At 39.6% G+C, this 15,258-nt stretch overlaps 1 protein-coding gene across 3 annotated transcripts in view; it reads right to left on the bottom strand.

Annotated features, from left to right (window-relative positions):
* Positions 1-5,822: 5,822 nt before the first annotated feature.
* LOC136099448 (protein ELYS-like) overlaps positions 5,823-15,258 on the bottom strand; it is a 41,338-nt gene continuing 31,902 nt past the window's right edge. For all 3 annotated transcript variants that reach the window (XM_065833668.2, XM_065833665.2, XM_065833667.2), the window contains exons 32-37: positions 14,408-14,514; positions 13,793-13,977; positions 9,992-11,816; positions 8,557-8,690; positions 7,835-7,941; positions 5,823-7,204 (exon numbers count right to left, since the gene is read on the bottom strand). In XM_065833668.2, the coding sequence (XP_065689740.2) occupies positions 7,015-7,204; positions 7,835-7,941; positions 8,557-8,690; positions 9,992-11,816; positions 13,793-13,977; positions 14,408-14,514 (2,548 nt within the window). In that variant the 3' untranslated portion in view covers positions 5,823-7,014. The remainder of the gene's footprint in view (positions 7,205-7,834; positions 7,942-8,556; positions 8,691-9,991; positions 11,817-13,792; positions 13,978-14,407; positions 14,515-15,258) is intronic.

Raw genomic sequence — 15,258 nt, 5'->3', positions numbered from 1 at the left:
ACAAATTCCGGAATCACGGCATCACAACTAAAAGGGCTTCCAGAATCACTGGAGGTCACCTGCTCCAGGCCCCCTGTTCAAGTAGGGCCACTGAGAGCAGGCTGCCCAGAACCACATCCAGATGCTTTAAAATATCAAATTCTGAAACATACTTCTACAAACAGCAAATCAGTGCAGGAAAACAAGTTGATGCAGTCAGGGAACGAAGAGGTGTCCTCAGCAGAACATTGTACAGGACCGTGTGCCCAAACACACAGCACAGCTCCCAGCCTGGACTGATACAATCATCCAGACTGATGGCCCTAAGGCAGCACGTGAAATACAGGGTCAGCATTCCCAACAGAATTAAGCCCCTAAATTTCCCATAATTTCACAAAACAGGATCAAGAAGCACATCTCAGGCTTTATTCATTTAAGTATCTTTATAAGCCACACAGCAAGAAATCCTGAATGGAGGGAATTATTTTTTTTTCATATATAGAAATCTGTTTCATTCAGGAAAGGTTTTAAAAAAACAAACTAACAAACCAACCAAAAAGATGACATTTTCTAGTGTGGTTAGATTTACACATGTTCCTTCCTTCAGTCTGTCCCTTTCAGATCCTGAGGATTTTGCCTTTCACTCCCTACTAAATCCATCACATTTATAGCTGACTGTTTGGTGATTGTTCCATCCAGAAAAACCTGTTAAAATATTATATCAGCAGCAGAAAAACCTGTTAAAGTATGATATCAATGGCAGGAAAAACTACCAAATTAATTGCTCTGTATTAAGTAAAATACAGAAAATGACACTCCGCGGAAACACAAAGGAAATAGGCTGTGATAGTTAACTGTATCAGAACATCATTTACATGAAGAATTGCTTTAGATACAAGAACAGCAAATGTGTGCCTAAAAACAAATGACCTACTGCCTCTCAGGATTAAGCAACAGGCAATACCACTCCCCCTGCACCTGTAGAAAGGGGGTACAGAAACACCCCTGGCTGCAGAGATGTCTCCCTCCCGTTGCCAGAGGAGCCCAGGACTGGCCCTGCCTGCCAGGGCTGAGCAGCTTCTGGAGCTGCCTGGGTGAGGAGCTGCAGGGAGCTGAGCTCCTTGTGCTGCAGAGATGGGTCATGGGTGTCTGGCCCTGCTGGAGCCCCCTCCTCATCCTCACCAGCCCCAACCCCAGGCTGTCCTGTGTCACCTGCTCTGCAGACACCTCTCCACCTCTGCCGACAACGGACTTCAACAGGCACTGGTATTAAATGTTAAGAGATGCAATAACAAATCCACTAACACCAAAAAGAAACCTGTTCTCTAATGGTTAAGACCAGGGTTAAGAATGAAAAATAAAAATAAAGATCCAGGACACGATTTTTTTTTCCTCTATCCAAGAACTGTCTGGAATAGCAGTAACTTGACTTCAAATAGGGTTTTGCTTTTCCATGTTGATACGGTGAGATGGGAAGGAATGGGTTTCCACTGTTGTGTTCATCACAAGGGCGCACAGTTGATGATGTCAAAGGAACACAAAACACGTGGCTGGCACAGAGCTGCGGAGGCTGGTTAGGGAAAACAGAGCGCTCTTTCTCAAGGGAAGTAACACAGGAGTAAGTCACAAGCAGCCTTCAGGAATCAGGGTGGTGCTCTCGCAGACAGAAGGCACCACTGCACAGGAGCGCAGCTCTGTGCTTGCAGCAGCGCTGGAACCCACTGCACTGCAGGCGCCGCAGGAGGCCGGTGGAGCAGGAGCATCCAGCAGCTACAAGACTGGACTGCACAGCTAAAACCAGCGCTCCTACTGTACAGGGGAGGTATGGCGCTGTAAAGCTTCTGTACCCTATAAAGGCACACAGAGGAAAGCATTTTCTTTACTGAGGCGCTGGAAATACTCTCTCATGAATATGCTGGTAAGAGTGAAGTTAGGACACATAAAGGAGATTAACGATCAGCTCACTTTATGGTAGTTAAAGGAAGATTAGTGTTGGAACAGTTGTTAAAAAAGGTTTACTAAAAAGTAACATGCTCCATTCCTATATTAGGGATCAATTAATTACACCTGTGACAAATTATTGTTCTAGGGTTTATCTGTAAATCTAGCTATAGTACATCAACTTTTTATTCAATGCTATTTTATAGGATCCATTACGGATTTTAGGTTGTTCCATATACTCACAGTTTCTATTTTTGCTCATTTGAAATTAACTGAATCTTTTATACGTGCAACTTGGAAAAATCTTGGAAGCAAACGACACTTTGTGCTAATCCCACCTGGTACTGCTGCTTCTTTTCCAGATTCCAGGTGCATTTGAAGAGCTTCTCGCACAATGGGCACCAGGCCTCTGTTTGTACTGCATCCGATCATCTAATACCTCTTCCCTGAGCTGGTCTGACCACACGCCAGCAGAGAAGCGTTACAACCTTGCCAGGCATTCTCCAACACTCCTTGTCCAAGATCACAAAAGACCTCTCTCTAAAATACAATCAAGTATAAATGAGCAAACAAACGCATATGCAAGCACTGCTGTCTGGTAGGAACTAACAGGTTAAATTGAGAATCAAGATTTCCAAACACACTTGAAAATAATACTGACTTCTGGGACAACAGAAATGTAGATAAAATCTAGATAATTCTTCAAACCAGTAAATTGATAAATGCCAGTCATTTGCATTACACTGACATGAATGTTAACAATGGGAGATAAACAAACTGACAAGTCTACAACTGTATATTAACTAGAACTGCTTTTAGTTGGTTCTTTGAATAAAATCTTACCTGGCCTGCAAAACTGTTGGATCCTGCCAAGAGGAGTACACCATTCTCTTCCTTTACGAGGCTGCTATGAGACCCATGGGCCAGATCAAAAGTACAAGTTTTGCTGGGCCCTCAGTTCCTGGGGTCATACATGTTTGTGCTGTTGGCGTTCATAGGAATCACACACCTACTTTTCCTGCATCCTTCTCTCTGTGTATTAAAACTAAAATTGCTGTATCAAAATAGAATCAGTTATTCACTAATAACTCATGGTTTAGTCTGGATTTAAACTAAGTTCAACAGCAATGCACACCACAGCAATGGCTGCTGTGGGACAAGCCTGTGCCAGGTGACACTCAGCTGAGGAGTAAGTGACCTGAACGAACTGACAGATCAGTAACCGTAACTTGCATTTTTCCCTCTACCTCACGTATTGGTCACCCACACAGCACAAAATGCATTTTATTTTAAGAATAGCTTTAATTCAAAAGGAACCACAGTACATTTATCTCTAGGCATATCAGAGAGACTCATTGTCTTGGCTATTTTGGTGAAAAAAGCATTCCTGGAATGGGAATCTGGAAGTTTTGCACAGGAGACAAAAAGACAAAACCAAAAAAACCCAAACAAACAAACAAACAAACAAAACAAACAAAAGCACACACACACATACACACACACACAAAGGAGAAATAAGCTATCTTATTACTTGAAATTCTATTACTTCATAGCATTTTCAGATCGGCCTAGACCAAAAGGTTACAAGCATTGCCTAACAACTCACAAGGAACTATGAATTTGCTTCTGCCTGTAGCTTATTTTGTTCCGACCAGAAATCAACAAATAAACTATATATGATTAGTTACATGGGAACTGATGAAATTGCAGTAAATGAATTTATTGCGCTGACAACCCTGAGAGTAGTCTTCCATGAGAGGAAGTCCTGATGGGGTATTAAATCAGTTATCCGCAGCCTCGTTTGCACACTGGGGCTGTACAAATATTAAAGCAAATAAACTAAGTCAACATGAATCAGTTAACGCTTTAAGTACCAACTGGCTATCGAAAGTAAAATAGATTTGCTTTAATTCTCCTTGATGTTACAACCTGGAATGAGTACTTTCCTCAGCCTGGACTTCTGAACATTTGAAGAAAAAAGTCTTGTGAACATTTGCATTAACTCTCAGAGATAACCCAGGGAACCACTTCTACTGGAACATGTAGTTTCTTGACAACAGTCTAACAACAGTCCTTCTAACAACAGTCCCTCAACTTATTAATATTCATTCTCCCTTCACTAATATTTCTCGTTATGTGTCTCCTGGAAATAAAATCAGCCATTACACCTATTTTTATTCTTTCTGAAAGGTAAGAGTCTGCTACCCCAAGGCAGTGGTATTTTCTCTGGGATTACAGCCCCAAAGGTACAGATGCACAATTTAGCTTCAGCTTTTAGCCATCTGATACGAGATCCAAGCAGATGCATCAAAACACTCTTGAGAAACTCTATTTTTTTCTTTAGGGGGAGAAAAAACACACACCCCTCCCTCAAGCAATTACATTTTCTACAGAAAAACTTCAGAATTGCTCTGTTTAGTAATGAACTGTGCCCAGTAGCTCTTGGGAAACTCTCTTGCTCACAGAACGGCTGCTCCACACCCCTATAGCCTTCTGCATGCAGCCACCACAAGGAGGCATCACCCTGTTTCTCTCGCAGCTGCTCATGCTCTTCTCTGGCATCACATTATTTTCATCTCAGATACAAATATCTGCGATTGTTAAGCCTTCTGGCCTGCTCTGCCACTCACTGAGGCAATTTTAATATTTTAAAAGGCAGTTTCCTCCCAGATGATCCCCACCATGAAGAAGCACTGCCTGGATCCCTGGATCTTCCTCACCCTTGTTGAAACAATTTTTTCCACTCTGTCCTTCGCATACTTGTAGCAAACCCACACAGAAACACCCAAGCCAAAACCATTTTCTCCACTTCATTCTAATCCCATCCTGGAGTTGCCATCCTAACGCCGTTAGCCAGCTTCTCTTGCTTTTCTGAGGCCCCACGTAAAAATTCCCAGTGCCTGTTTTTACTTCTATTACCCTCCTTGGCATTCAGCTTTCTGAAATCCCATTCCTTGTCACACATTATGCTTACGCTCCTTTTTAAACTGCTCCCTGGGGAAACTGGTCAGCACCCAAGAACTATGCACTGAATCTATGCAACTGAAAAAAAATGGAGGAAAACATTTTAACACATAATTGGATTAAACCTCCTTTACAGTAAAAAATTACTGGACTACTACAAACCTCCAGGAAGTTATTAAACCTCATGCCAATTTTGTTGTTATTACGATTGCTTTCTTTTTCCTCCAAAGCACTGCCAAATGAGAATTCAGCTGAGCTGGTTAGAAAATAAAGAGGCTAAAAAGTACTACAAATTATTGATAAAATCAGCTACTAGAATGTTTTCATTTGTTCTAATTGGTTTTCATACAAAAAAATACATTCCAAGTATAAACCACAGGAACATGTTAAAACCCTATTCAGCAATCTTCAGTAGCATTCCATCAGTCACTTCTCTTAGATCAGGAACCGGAGCATTCTATAAATACTCCTGTGCTCTACACAAAATATATATATTCAGATTTGACTTCCATTTTCCAGTCTGGTTTGAAAGATCTTTTACCCCATTTTCTGAGCTATTCATTGCATTTCTGTATAATGAGAAATTTAACAAGATTGCTGGAACTTCCCTGGTCCCTTTCCCTTTTGACATATTTATGTTGTAGTTCAAGTACAATATTCAGAGCAATTAATAACTAACCTGACTGAAAGGTCTCAAACTGCCACTCCCACACTGTCAACATGTGGCATTTTTTAAGCTTTCATGCAGTCATTAAATATTCCCAAGGAGAAAAAGTATCCAAGTGGATGCAGCTGCTTCTCTAGAATGACCTGTTCTGAGACAGAAAAATCATGGCCCCAGAAAATACTTTTTACAAGCCTAGTCTGTTATTAATACATTCATCTATTAGGTACAAGGTATTAGTTAAGCAAGAAATCATTTCTTAGAGTAACTGGAGTAGTTTTTACTAATTGAAAAGTTTAATGTCAGGTTCCACCATTCTGTAGTCTTCAAAGTTGCATCCATATATAAATTAACATACATAAAAATAATCCATTGTCTAAAAGACTGCACATCAAAATAGTACTTCCATGTCTGCTTTTAAAAGAATAGGTTTTTGAATTTATTTTTACAAATTGAAGCTTTATAGGGACATTTACTCCATAACCCAAGATTATTAATGAAATAATAATTCAAAAATATGGTTTGTAACTAAGATTTCTGTACATTTTTGTACCTTTTTCAGACTATTATGTTAGCTTTACCACCATGTTTACAGTGCTATAAGATATGCAGGCTTCAAATACTGCAAAATATGTTTACAGACAAGAATTATTTTAATTATAATAGCATTCCAATTAACCTTATAAAATAATTTCGGCTCAAATTTCAAAGTATGTGGGTAATATCCCTTTAAATTTGATACACATCACACCCTCTATTTTGTTAACTTTTTGCTGACAACAAATTGTAAAAAACAGTGAAACACCTGAGGTGTGATGTGGTTTTATGAAGTGAGGAGCAGCTTTCCCAAAGTTTAAGACAAATACAAAAAAATATTGCACAGCTTAAAATACAATTGTTTACATTCTGACTTCAATATAGTACAACTTAACTGTGAATGTAAAGAATTACCAGTTTGCATTGAGTCCAATTATTTGTGCCAGAAGGTCAAACATCATTTATAAAATTTAAACGAGTATGTTTTAAATGTTTATTTCTCATAGCAATTCTAAGCAAACTTTTAAAAAGCTTAAAAAGCTTCTGGCCTCACTTTTAAGGGTCAGCAACTCTTGCAAACCAACAGTAAAATTGCTGAGCAATATAGGCCATTCAACCCACTATTCACTCAAAAAGCTATCAGACAGTAAGCATATTGTGAAGTATACATTTTTATTTAACATCCCTAAAATAAGCTGTATTTACACATTTTATAAATGTATGAAGTCTTAATATAAAATAGAAAACTGCATTGACTGAGGAAATTGCACTCCATATGGAGTTACTTATTGAAGACCATTTGTTTATGAAATTTTACAATAATTTATATAAATTATCTCTCCCAAATTAGATGATTTTTTTTTTTTACTAATCCAGACAATTGTGATGACTTTACAAACAGTGGTGTACACTATAAACTTTAAAAACAGTTACAGCATCTTCCGGCGCACAACTGGCTTTGGAAAATTAGACAGTCTTGTTCTGTTCTTTCGTAGATTCTTCTCTGCTGCGTCTGAGGTTTCTTTCTGTTTGCTTTTTGTTCCATCCACTGGACTTCCGAAAGGAGAGATGAATTTTATTTCCACTGGGGGAGGTGACCAAGAACCTTTTCTTGTGGTTCTGAAAAGAAAGAATCAAATTGATTTTTTCTTACCAACAGTATTTAGTTAAGGAAAAAAACCTGTGGAATTACGAAATCAATGCCAAAGAATTATTTATGACCTTCTTTGCAGGTAGGATCAAGGCAGAAAACATACCTAGACAAGCATCCCTTGACTTCTATTCCTTACCAGACTGTCCCAAGCATTCTCAGTCACTGTTCATGAGCTTTTAGAGGCCTCCCACACCAGCTTTTAAAAAGCAGATGTCCTCTAACAGCATGCCAGAAGGAAACAGAAAACGTGCAGAAACAAGCAGTTCTCCTTACTCACTGTCTGACCCACTCCTGCCTTGTATGGGGAACTAAAGACTGTCAGAGCATGGTTTCGTAAGGTAGAATAAGATGCCATTAAGAGTACACCACCACTGCAAAGAATAGTATCCACTTGCCCTTTTCTATTCCCTCCCTCTTTTGTTTCCATGAGAAAACTAAACCATTAAGTGGGGGAAAAGGTGCCTATTAGACCAGCAGGCTGGACAGACTCAAAGTCAGAGCACAACTGCACAGACAGGAGAGGAAGAGGAAGTTAGGTGGCTAACAGCTGAACCACTAACAGAATAAAGGAGTAAGTGTCTAAAAGAATCGCGTACTTGCTTGCTTTCTTCATTTTTGATTTTGCAGTTCCACTCCTCTTTATTTTTTGCTTTCCCACAGACTCTATGGATTTGGCATCCTCTTCCTCCTTAATTGGAAGCTCCTATGTTAAGGCAACAAAAACATTACTCATACACAAGTTCTTACACTTGTACAGAACACAAAACAATGTTTTTTTCATGAACAAGTCATGCCAAAGTTATTTCTGAACACATTACAGGTACTCTCCACAAAAACTAACCTTATACCTCAAATTACTGTACCATCCTAAAAGTTCAAATTCTGAAATTAATAGGCAACACACCAAGTTTAAAGAAAGCCACTGCGCCTTTTAGAATCAAAGGTCCCCTAGTCCAACTCCCTGCCATGAGCAGGGACATCTTCAACTAGGTCAGGCTGCTCAGAGCCCCGTCCAGCTTGGCCTGGAATGTCTCCAGGGACGGGGCATCTACCATCTCTCTGGGCAAGCTGTGCCAGTGTTTCACCACCCTTTCGTTAAACGTAAAGCAATACATATTCATTGACTTAAACAGATTCAAAATTGATTTTTGTAGCTAGTTTTCATCAAGAAACAACCCCCCCCACTGTTTAGCTATTAATTTAAAGTTCTCTTTCAGATAAACATCCAAGGAAAAAGGCAAGACATTGCAAAACATTATTTGAAAAAGCAATACAGAGCACAAAACAAGAACATGGGACAACTAAAGTTTTTACTTACTGGTGCTTTCACAATTTGGGAAATGCTAGATACATTTTTGCTCCTTGACCTCAAAAGAGGGGGTGAAAAGACAAATTGAGAAGACAAGTCCAGGTCTAAATCCTTAAGCTGCACAGGATAGTCTTCTTTTCCAGCTAAAATGACAACGTATTGTTAACATGCACGTACATTATACAAAAAGAGTAGTGATGTTAAATTACAGCTGATCACAGAATGTTAGGGATTGGAAAGGACCTCGAAAGATCATCCAGTCCAATTCCCCTGCTGGAGCAGGAACACCTAGACGAGGTTACACAGGAATGTGTCCAGGCGGGTTTTGAATGGGTTTTGAATGTCTCCGGAGTAGGAGACTCCACAACCCCCCTGGGCAGCCTGTTCCAGTGCTCTGTCACCCTCACTGAAAAGAAGTTTCTTCTCAAATTTAAGTGGAACCTTTTGTGTTCCAGTTTGTACCCGTTACCCCTTGTCCTATCATTGGTTGTCACCAAGAAGAGCCTGGCTCCATCCTCGTGACACTCACCCTTTATATATCTGTAAACAATGAGGTCACCCCTCAGTCTCCTCTTCACCAAGCTCCAGAGCCCCAGCTCCCTCAGCCTTTCCTCATACAGGAGATGCTCCACTCCCTTAATCATCTTCGTTGCCCTGCGCTGGACTCTCTCCAGCAGTTCCCTGTCCTTCTGGAACTGAGGGGCCCAGAACTGGACACAATATTCCAGATGTGGTCTCACCACAAGATAATCAAGAGCACAATAACTTTGTGAAATGAAAGTTCCAATCACGTTTATAAATACTCACTGTAGAGGTATTTTTTCCCTAGTAACTGTCTCTTAGGATCCATTCTCTTACAGTAAATTGTGACACAAAAATAAGCCAGAGTAGTGATTTTACCTGCACTTACATAAAGATATTATGCTCAAGTGGAATCAACAGTTCTTACATATCTCAAAATTTTTTAATCATGTACTCTAATAAAAAGAACCCTATGCACAGTAACTTCATTAACAAAATGTATGGCCATGAAAAACAATCACATAATTAAACAGCTGTGCAGTTGTTGCAAGATGCAGCTCATTTTAAGTTAAAAACTGAACAGAACATGGAATCATGTCTCCTTTATTTCTCTGCTGGAGGAAGGGGTGGCCATCACATATTGACAGATACCCTCAGTTTTTGAAACTGATAGAAATTTAGCTCATGACAAAAAATAAGCTTAAATTTCATTTCACTCTTACATCAGCCTCCTTCCTCATCTATTCCCACCACAACTCACCAGTCAGTCACATGGAGTTCGGGGAAAAGATGAATTGCCTCTTTCCAATTTTTTTATTTTGCATGTTAAGTGCTTTAAAATACTTAAAGCCATCCTCACAGTCTGTTTTCTGTAGTTTACCAAACAGCAATATGCCCTGTTTTGCATATATAGTGCTCTTACCTTTCTTTGTCAGCTTTGTGAGAGGAGGAGAGAAAATGAAGGACTCATTTTCCTCAGCAGACAGTTTCTGACGCATGGCAGTATTGCGGGATCTGGTTCTTGTCATACGATCAGTCAGAGTTCTTGGTGTTTCACCATGTCCTGATGGGTTTATGTCTTCAAGCAGCAAAGGACTGACACCAGGTCCTTGGGGCAAGGCCTCCTCCTCCAATATTGATCGTCTCTTTCTGCCCCGACGCCCTGTCCTTACTGTAGTTCTGGGTGTGGTGGATTCCTCATTTGGCTGTGTAGGTGTTTGCTCATGAGTATCCATTTTTTCTGGTGGAGCACGTGGAGTTCTTCTTGTTCTTCTCCTAGGAGTATCAAGGATTTCCACTTTCCCACCTGAATGTATGTCTTCCTGAGTAGAGAGAGATTCTGTGTCTGCCAAGAGACTTTGTGCCTGCTTCCTAGCACTTCTTCTAGGAGTGACAGGAAGTTTAAATTCTGTTTGAGGAAGCGATGATTTAGACACATCAAGCTCAGAATTGTCTGAAACTTCAGATAAACTCAATTTTCTTCTTCTGCCTCTTTTAGTTGGCACAGGTAAAAGGAGTTGGTCACTAGGTTGCACCTCTTGATCCTTGACAACACTTTGAGTAAATTCTAAATTAATACTTTTCGGTTTCCTTGCACTTCTACTGGGACTGACTGCTGGTTTGATCTCATGATCACCGTAAGTGTGGGCAGTTTCTTGATCTCCTGCTGAACTTTTTCCTCCTCTAGTCCTCTTGGAATTAGCAGAAGCAATGAGGTTACCTTCAGCAAGAGATGCTTCCTCATTAGCCTCTTCCAAGAGCTCAGATGCAGCTTCCTTTGCTCTCCTTAATCCTCTTCTTGGAGTAACGGCTACGGACTGCGTACTGACAGACAATACTGGCCCACTGGAGGAGTGGCTGCTCCCTACTTTTTCTAAATCAGGCTGTTTTGGCTTCCTGCCTCTCCTGGGAGTAACGGGGGTCACAGGTATTTGCTGATCTTGAGCATTTTGTTCTGTTTGAAGACTGAAAGTCTCAGATGCTGCCTTTGTTCGCCTGGTACTTCTCCTAGGAGACAGTCCAAACAGAACCGGTTCATCTGTCTTCAGCAGCTGCGGAACCCCTGCCGATGGAATAATTAGGTTTCTACTCAGTTGTCTCCGTGTGCGTGTTCTAGGAGTGACAACGTGCTCTACTTCATGTCTGCTGGTTTCATCTTCCATTCCTTCTGGCACCATTGCTAAGGCAGCTTTTGCCTTCTGGAATCTAGTTACCTTTTTCCCTATGCTTTCATGAAAAGACTGGTCTACAACTTCAGATGTAAATTCTTTACTTCTTGTGTCTTTGATTACATCGAGTAAGTTCTCAGCAATAGCTGCCTTAATGGGTTCTGGCACATATGGGAGTGACTCTGCAATATTTTGAGATTCCTGATCACTAGTTACTGTAGACACTGAGTTCGTAACATGTTCTTGGTTTTCAATGTTTCCTAAATTGTTTACAGGCCTTTCCTCTGTTGTTGTGCCAGCCAGTTTAGAAGCATCTGCCAATGCAGGGTCTCCCATATCTGCTTCACCTTCCTCTCCTTCCAAGACTAAAGTAAAATTACTCTGAGATATAAAAAACTCGCCATCTCCCTCAGCTGAATCACATTCACCATCTCTATTATCAGGCAAATCACACGCAAACCGTTGCTCTATAGTATCATAGGGGCACTGAATATTGCCTGATGGATGTAGTTCACTGTAGGGCGATGGTTCAGGCGCTGCTTCTGAGGTTTGTGCCTTAACCGTACTGTCTTCAATAACCTAAAGTTAAAAAATGTCTGTTAACATATTAACTAGCAAAAAGATGAACTTCAAAACACCGCTTTTCCTTTCAGATCACCTCCAAATGTAAAGTTAGAAACATACAATGTACTCTCTACTAGAGACAAAAGACAATGTGTTTAAGGGACAGAGAACAGAGTGCTCAGCAAATGCCACCACGGGCTCCATTTCTGACGTTTCTGTTCATGAATAATAATTTGCCACCACCCGTGAGCAAGGCAAGAAGCTTCACAGCACAAGTGGCAGAAATCATCCCACTGAAGGACTCTCTGGACTGGCTACAAATCCACACAGAGTGACCAACTCTGCATCTATCAGGGTAACATACAGTTATGTTACTACAGTTTAAAGTTTCAGTCATGATAGTTGGTCAGACTGGTGGGGTATCTCATCCGACAGCTCAACACTGCACTTGATAGAGTCACTGGGAGTGTGTGAGACAACACCTATATTCTCAATACCTCCATCTTCTTTCCTTCTAAATCCACATGACATACTCAGGCTTTTATGTTGAGAACAAAAATAGTATCTTTTAAGTATTTCAAGTGACTCAAGATGATCAAGAGAATTTAATCACTGTGTAAAGACCTTTGCCCAACCATCTGAGTTATAGTGCCAGCTAATGATGGCAGAAGGGAGAAGCCACTCAACAGGAGTCTCCCAAATATCTGCTTATTTTCTTGCCTCCTGCCTTGTCAGAAGTTGCCAAAGCATCATACGATAGCAACACGCCATGCTTCAACACTACATTCAAGAAATACTCATCTGCAAAAAGTTTCCTTTTTGCTTACAAATCCGCAAACAAGAAAGCAGGAAGTAGTTTGTCCTAAATTCAGTGATGGCAGACAAGCCAGAAACAGATGTTTACACAGAAAACAGTAAGAACCAGTTATAAAAAAAGCAGAAAAACCTTCACTGTACTGCTACAGGAATGACTGCAGCAGCTTTGGGACCATCTCCTGTACCTGCTCCCTTTCTCATGTCACAAATTTTCCATTTACTCCCATAGGAGATTTATGTATTCCCAAGTCCATAATCATCATCTCTACAGTGTTGTCCTAATCCCAAAGCCGAGGTGAGCCAAATAAGTGACTGCCTGTTTAACTTCATCTGAAATCTGGGACACTGAAAAGCGTTTTCTGTTACTTAAGACCAACCTACTTGTGGTACGCCTGCCTTTCAGTTTGTGTTTCACTTGACTATCATGAATTCCTGTGAGTACAGTTCTATAGGAAATTGACAGTGTATTCTATACTGTACTTAGGGGACATCCACAATGATTCCAAATAACTCATTATCCCTAGAAGAAGTAAGAACAATGGTGAAAAACTTGGGACAACTGGAGAATCTCTAGTTCTAATTTTCACTACATGTGAGCAACCTTCTCAAATTCATATTTTATGAAGTTTAGATGTTAAAAAAAATACACGTTTTTGCAAAAAAAAAAAGTTTTAGGCAGCTGGAAATATCTTGACACTGATATTAACTCATTATTGGGAATTCTGTTTATGTTAGTAAGGAATAAATAGTGAAGTATCTAAGTACCTACATCGTTCTGAAAACGAGTTTGGTTCCCAAATAATTTTATCATTTGGTACATAGTCTCTGATGTTGAGAAGTTACACTCCTGAACTACTCCCATGGTCTTTAACATTAAATCTATTTGGTTTTTAAGTCAAATAATTAAGTTATAGTAAAACAAATGAGTGCATGGTTATTTTAAAAAAGTAGTTTAGGTAGGGATTTTTTGTACTATGACAGCTCTCAAAGATGCAAGTCTTGACAGGTTCTATTCAGTGTTAGCTGTACAGAAAATGCATAGGATAAAAACGCATCTGCCCTTTGTTTTAATTTGTGTTAACTAGCTAAAGAAATGGATTTTTGTGTGCCTTCTAACGGTCCTCAATTTGCCAAGTGTTTTCTATTTTGTAGAGATGGGAAAAAAGTTTACTTACATTCATCTCCTCAGTTTTAGGAAGATTGTTAGAAACAGTTATTTCTTCCTGCAGAAAATGAACATTTTCTTCAGCTTCAGTTGCTTCTAGGTTATGTTCTTTAAGTAAATCCACATGCTTCCCCTCACTGCGATTTTCTGAATGACTACTGGCCACATCCTCACTATCAAGGACACTTATCACAGCTGGAAAAGATGTATATAATTTTAGTTTAACTTCTAGAGAAATGACACAGGTTTAAGCAACAGGAAGTAACATAAGGAGCAGGAGCCAACAGTACAGTTCTCCATTCTGCCACATCTATTGGCCTTTCTCCAAAAAACAGAAGCCAGAACTATCTATCTGCTAAAGATGGTATCCCCACAGTAAAAAAAAAAAAAAAAATTAAAAAAAAATTATTTTTTTTTTTAAAAAAGAAGGGGAAAATTAGCTGGCAAATCCATAGAGAAAAGGAACAACAGGGGAAAGGGTGGCTGTAGAGGCACTCCAGTAGCTAGTGTTTGTTCACAATCTGAGTACAGAGGATGCAGCATCTTTTAAAATAGTAACTACACATTTTGCTTCAGGAGTTGAGCTACCTTAAGTCACATAATACCCCCAACATACTGTACGTACATTCACTGGCTGCCTCTGGCAATTCAGAAAGCTGTGGATTTATTGCAACCGGTATGGCTTTTTCTTCCAATGGAGAGGAATTTTCAGACTCCTGGTGGTTTGTTTCACTTCAAGAATAGAAAGAGAGAAATTATTCATAAAGCTTCAAAACAAATCCTGAAGAGCTTTACAAATTATGCTCATCGTAAAATGTTCAAGTTTCAGAACAGGAAAAGTTAAGAAAAATCAGAAGTTCCTTCACCAACATATCTACATTCAATTTGTGACTCATGTTATACAATGAGTCAAGTACTTCACATTCTTCCCGGCTACCTAACACTAGACAATAACGTAACAACAGAGCTGTATTAAAGAATAATATATGATTTGTCTTCTGTAGAAAGACTGCAACTGCTATATTGGAGGTCTGGAACAAACTGAACCAAAGTTTGTACCAGTGTATGTTAACACTTGAAATGAAAGGTTATTTACTAACATTGTCTTTATCACTAAACAGTTGCAGTTTTTAAAGTATCTTGTAGAAAAACGTCCTTCCATTTCCATAAACAAACAGATGGCAACCGAAAGCACAAAGAAAAAGAAGTGTAGAAAATATTGCCAGAAAATATTCAAACCCCAAAAGAAACCCGCTAAAGTTACAAGAATCTCAGGGGTAATTTTTAGCTCCACAGATTTGACAAAAGCAGGGCTTAGGTTCACAGTATCTGCACTTAGTAACCCTCGAACTGTAACACGTTTTATGCAGACTGTCAAATCTTTATGATCATACTTTGGAGTTTGCAATGATTTGAGAAAAAAGGCTCAAACTGACAGCTAGTCAATCTGACTTATATTAATGCCAAATTAGTTAT

Source organism: Patagioenas fasciata, chromosome 3 (assembly GCF_037038585.1).
Source record: "Patagioenas fasciata isolate bPatFas1 chromosome 3, bPatFas1.hap1, whole genome shotgun sequence".
Lineage (NCBI taxonomy): Eukaryota > Metazoa > Chordata > Aves > Columbiformes > Columbidae > Patagioenas > Patagioenas fasciata.
Note: the sequence above shows the minus strand (reverse complement) of the source record. Positions and strands in the feature narration are given on the sequence as shown.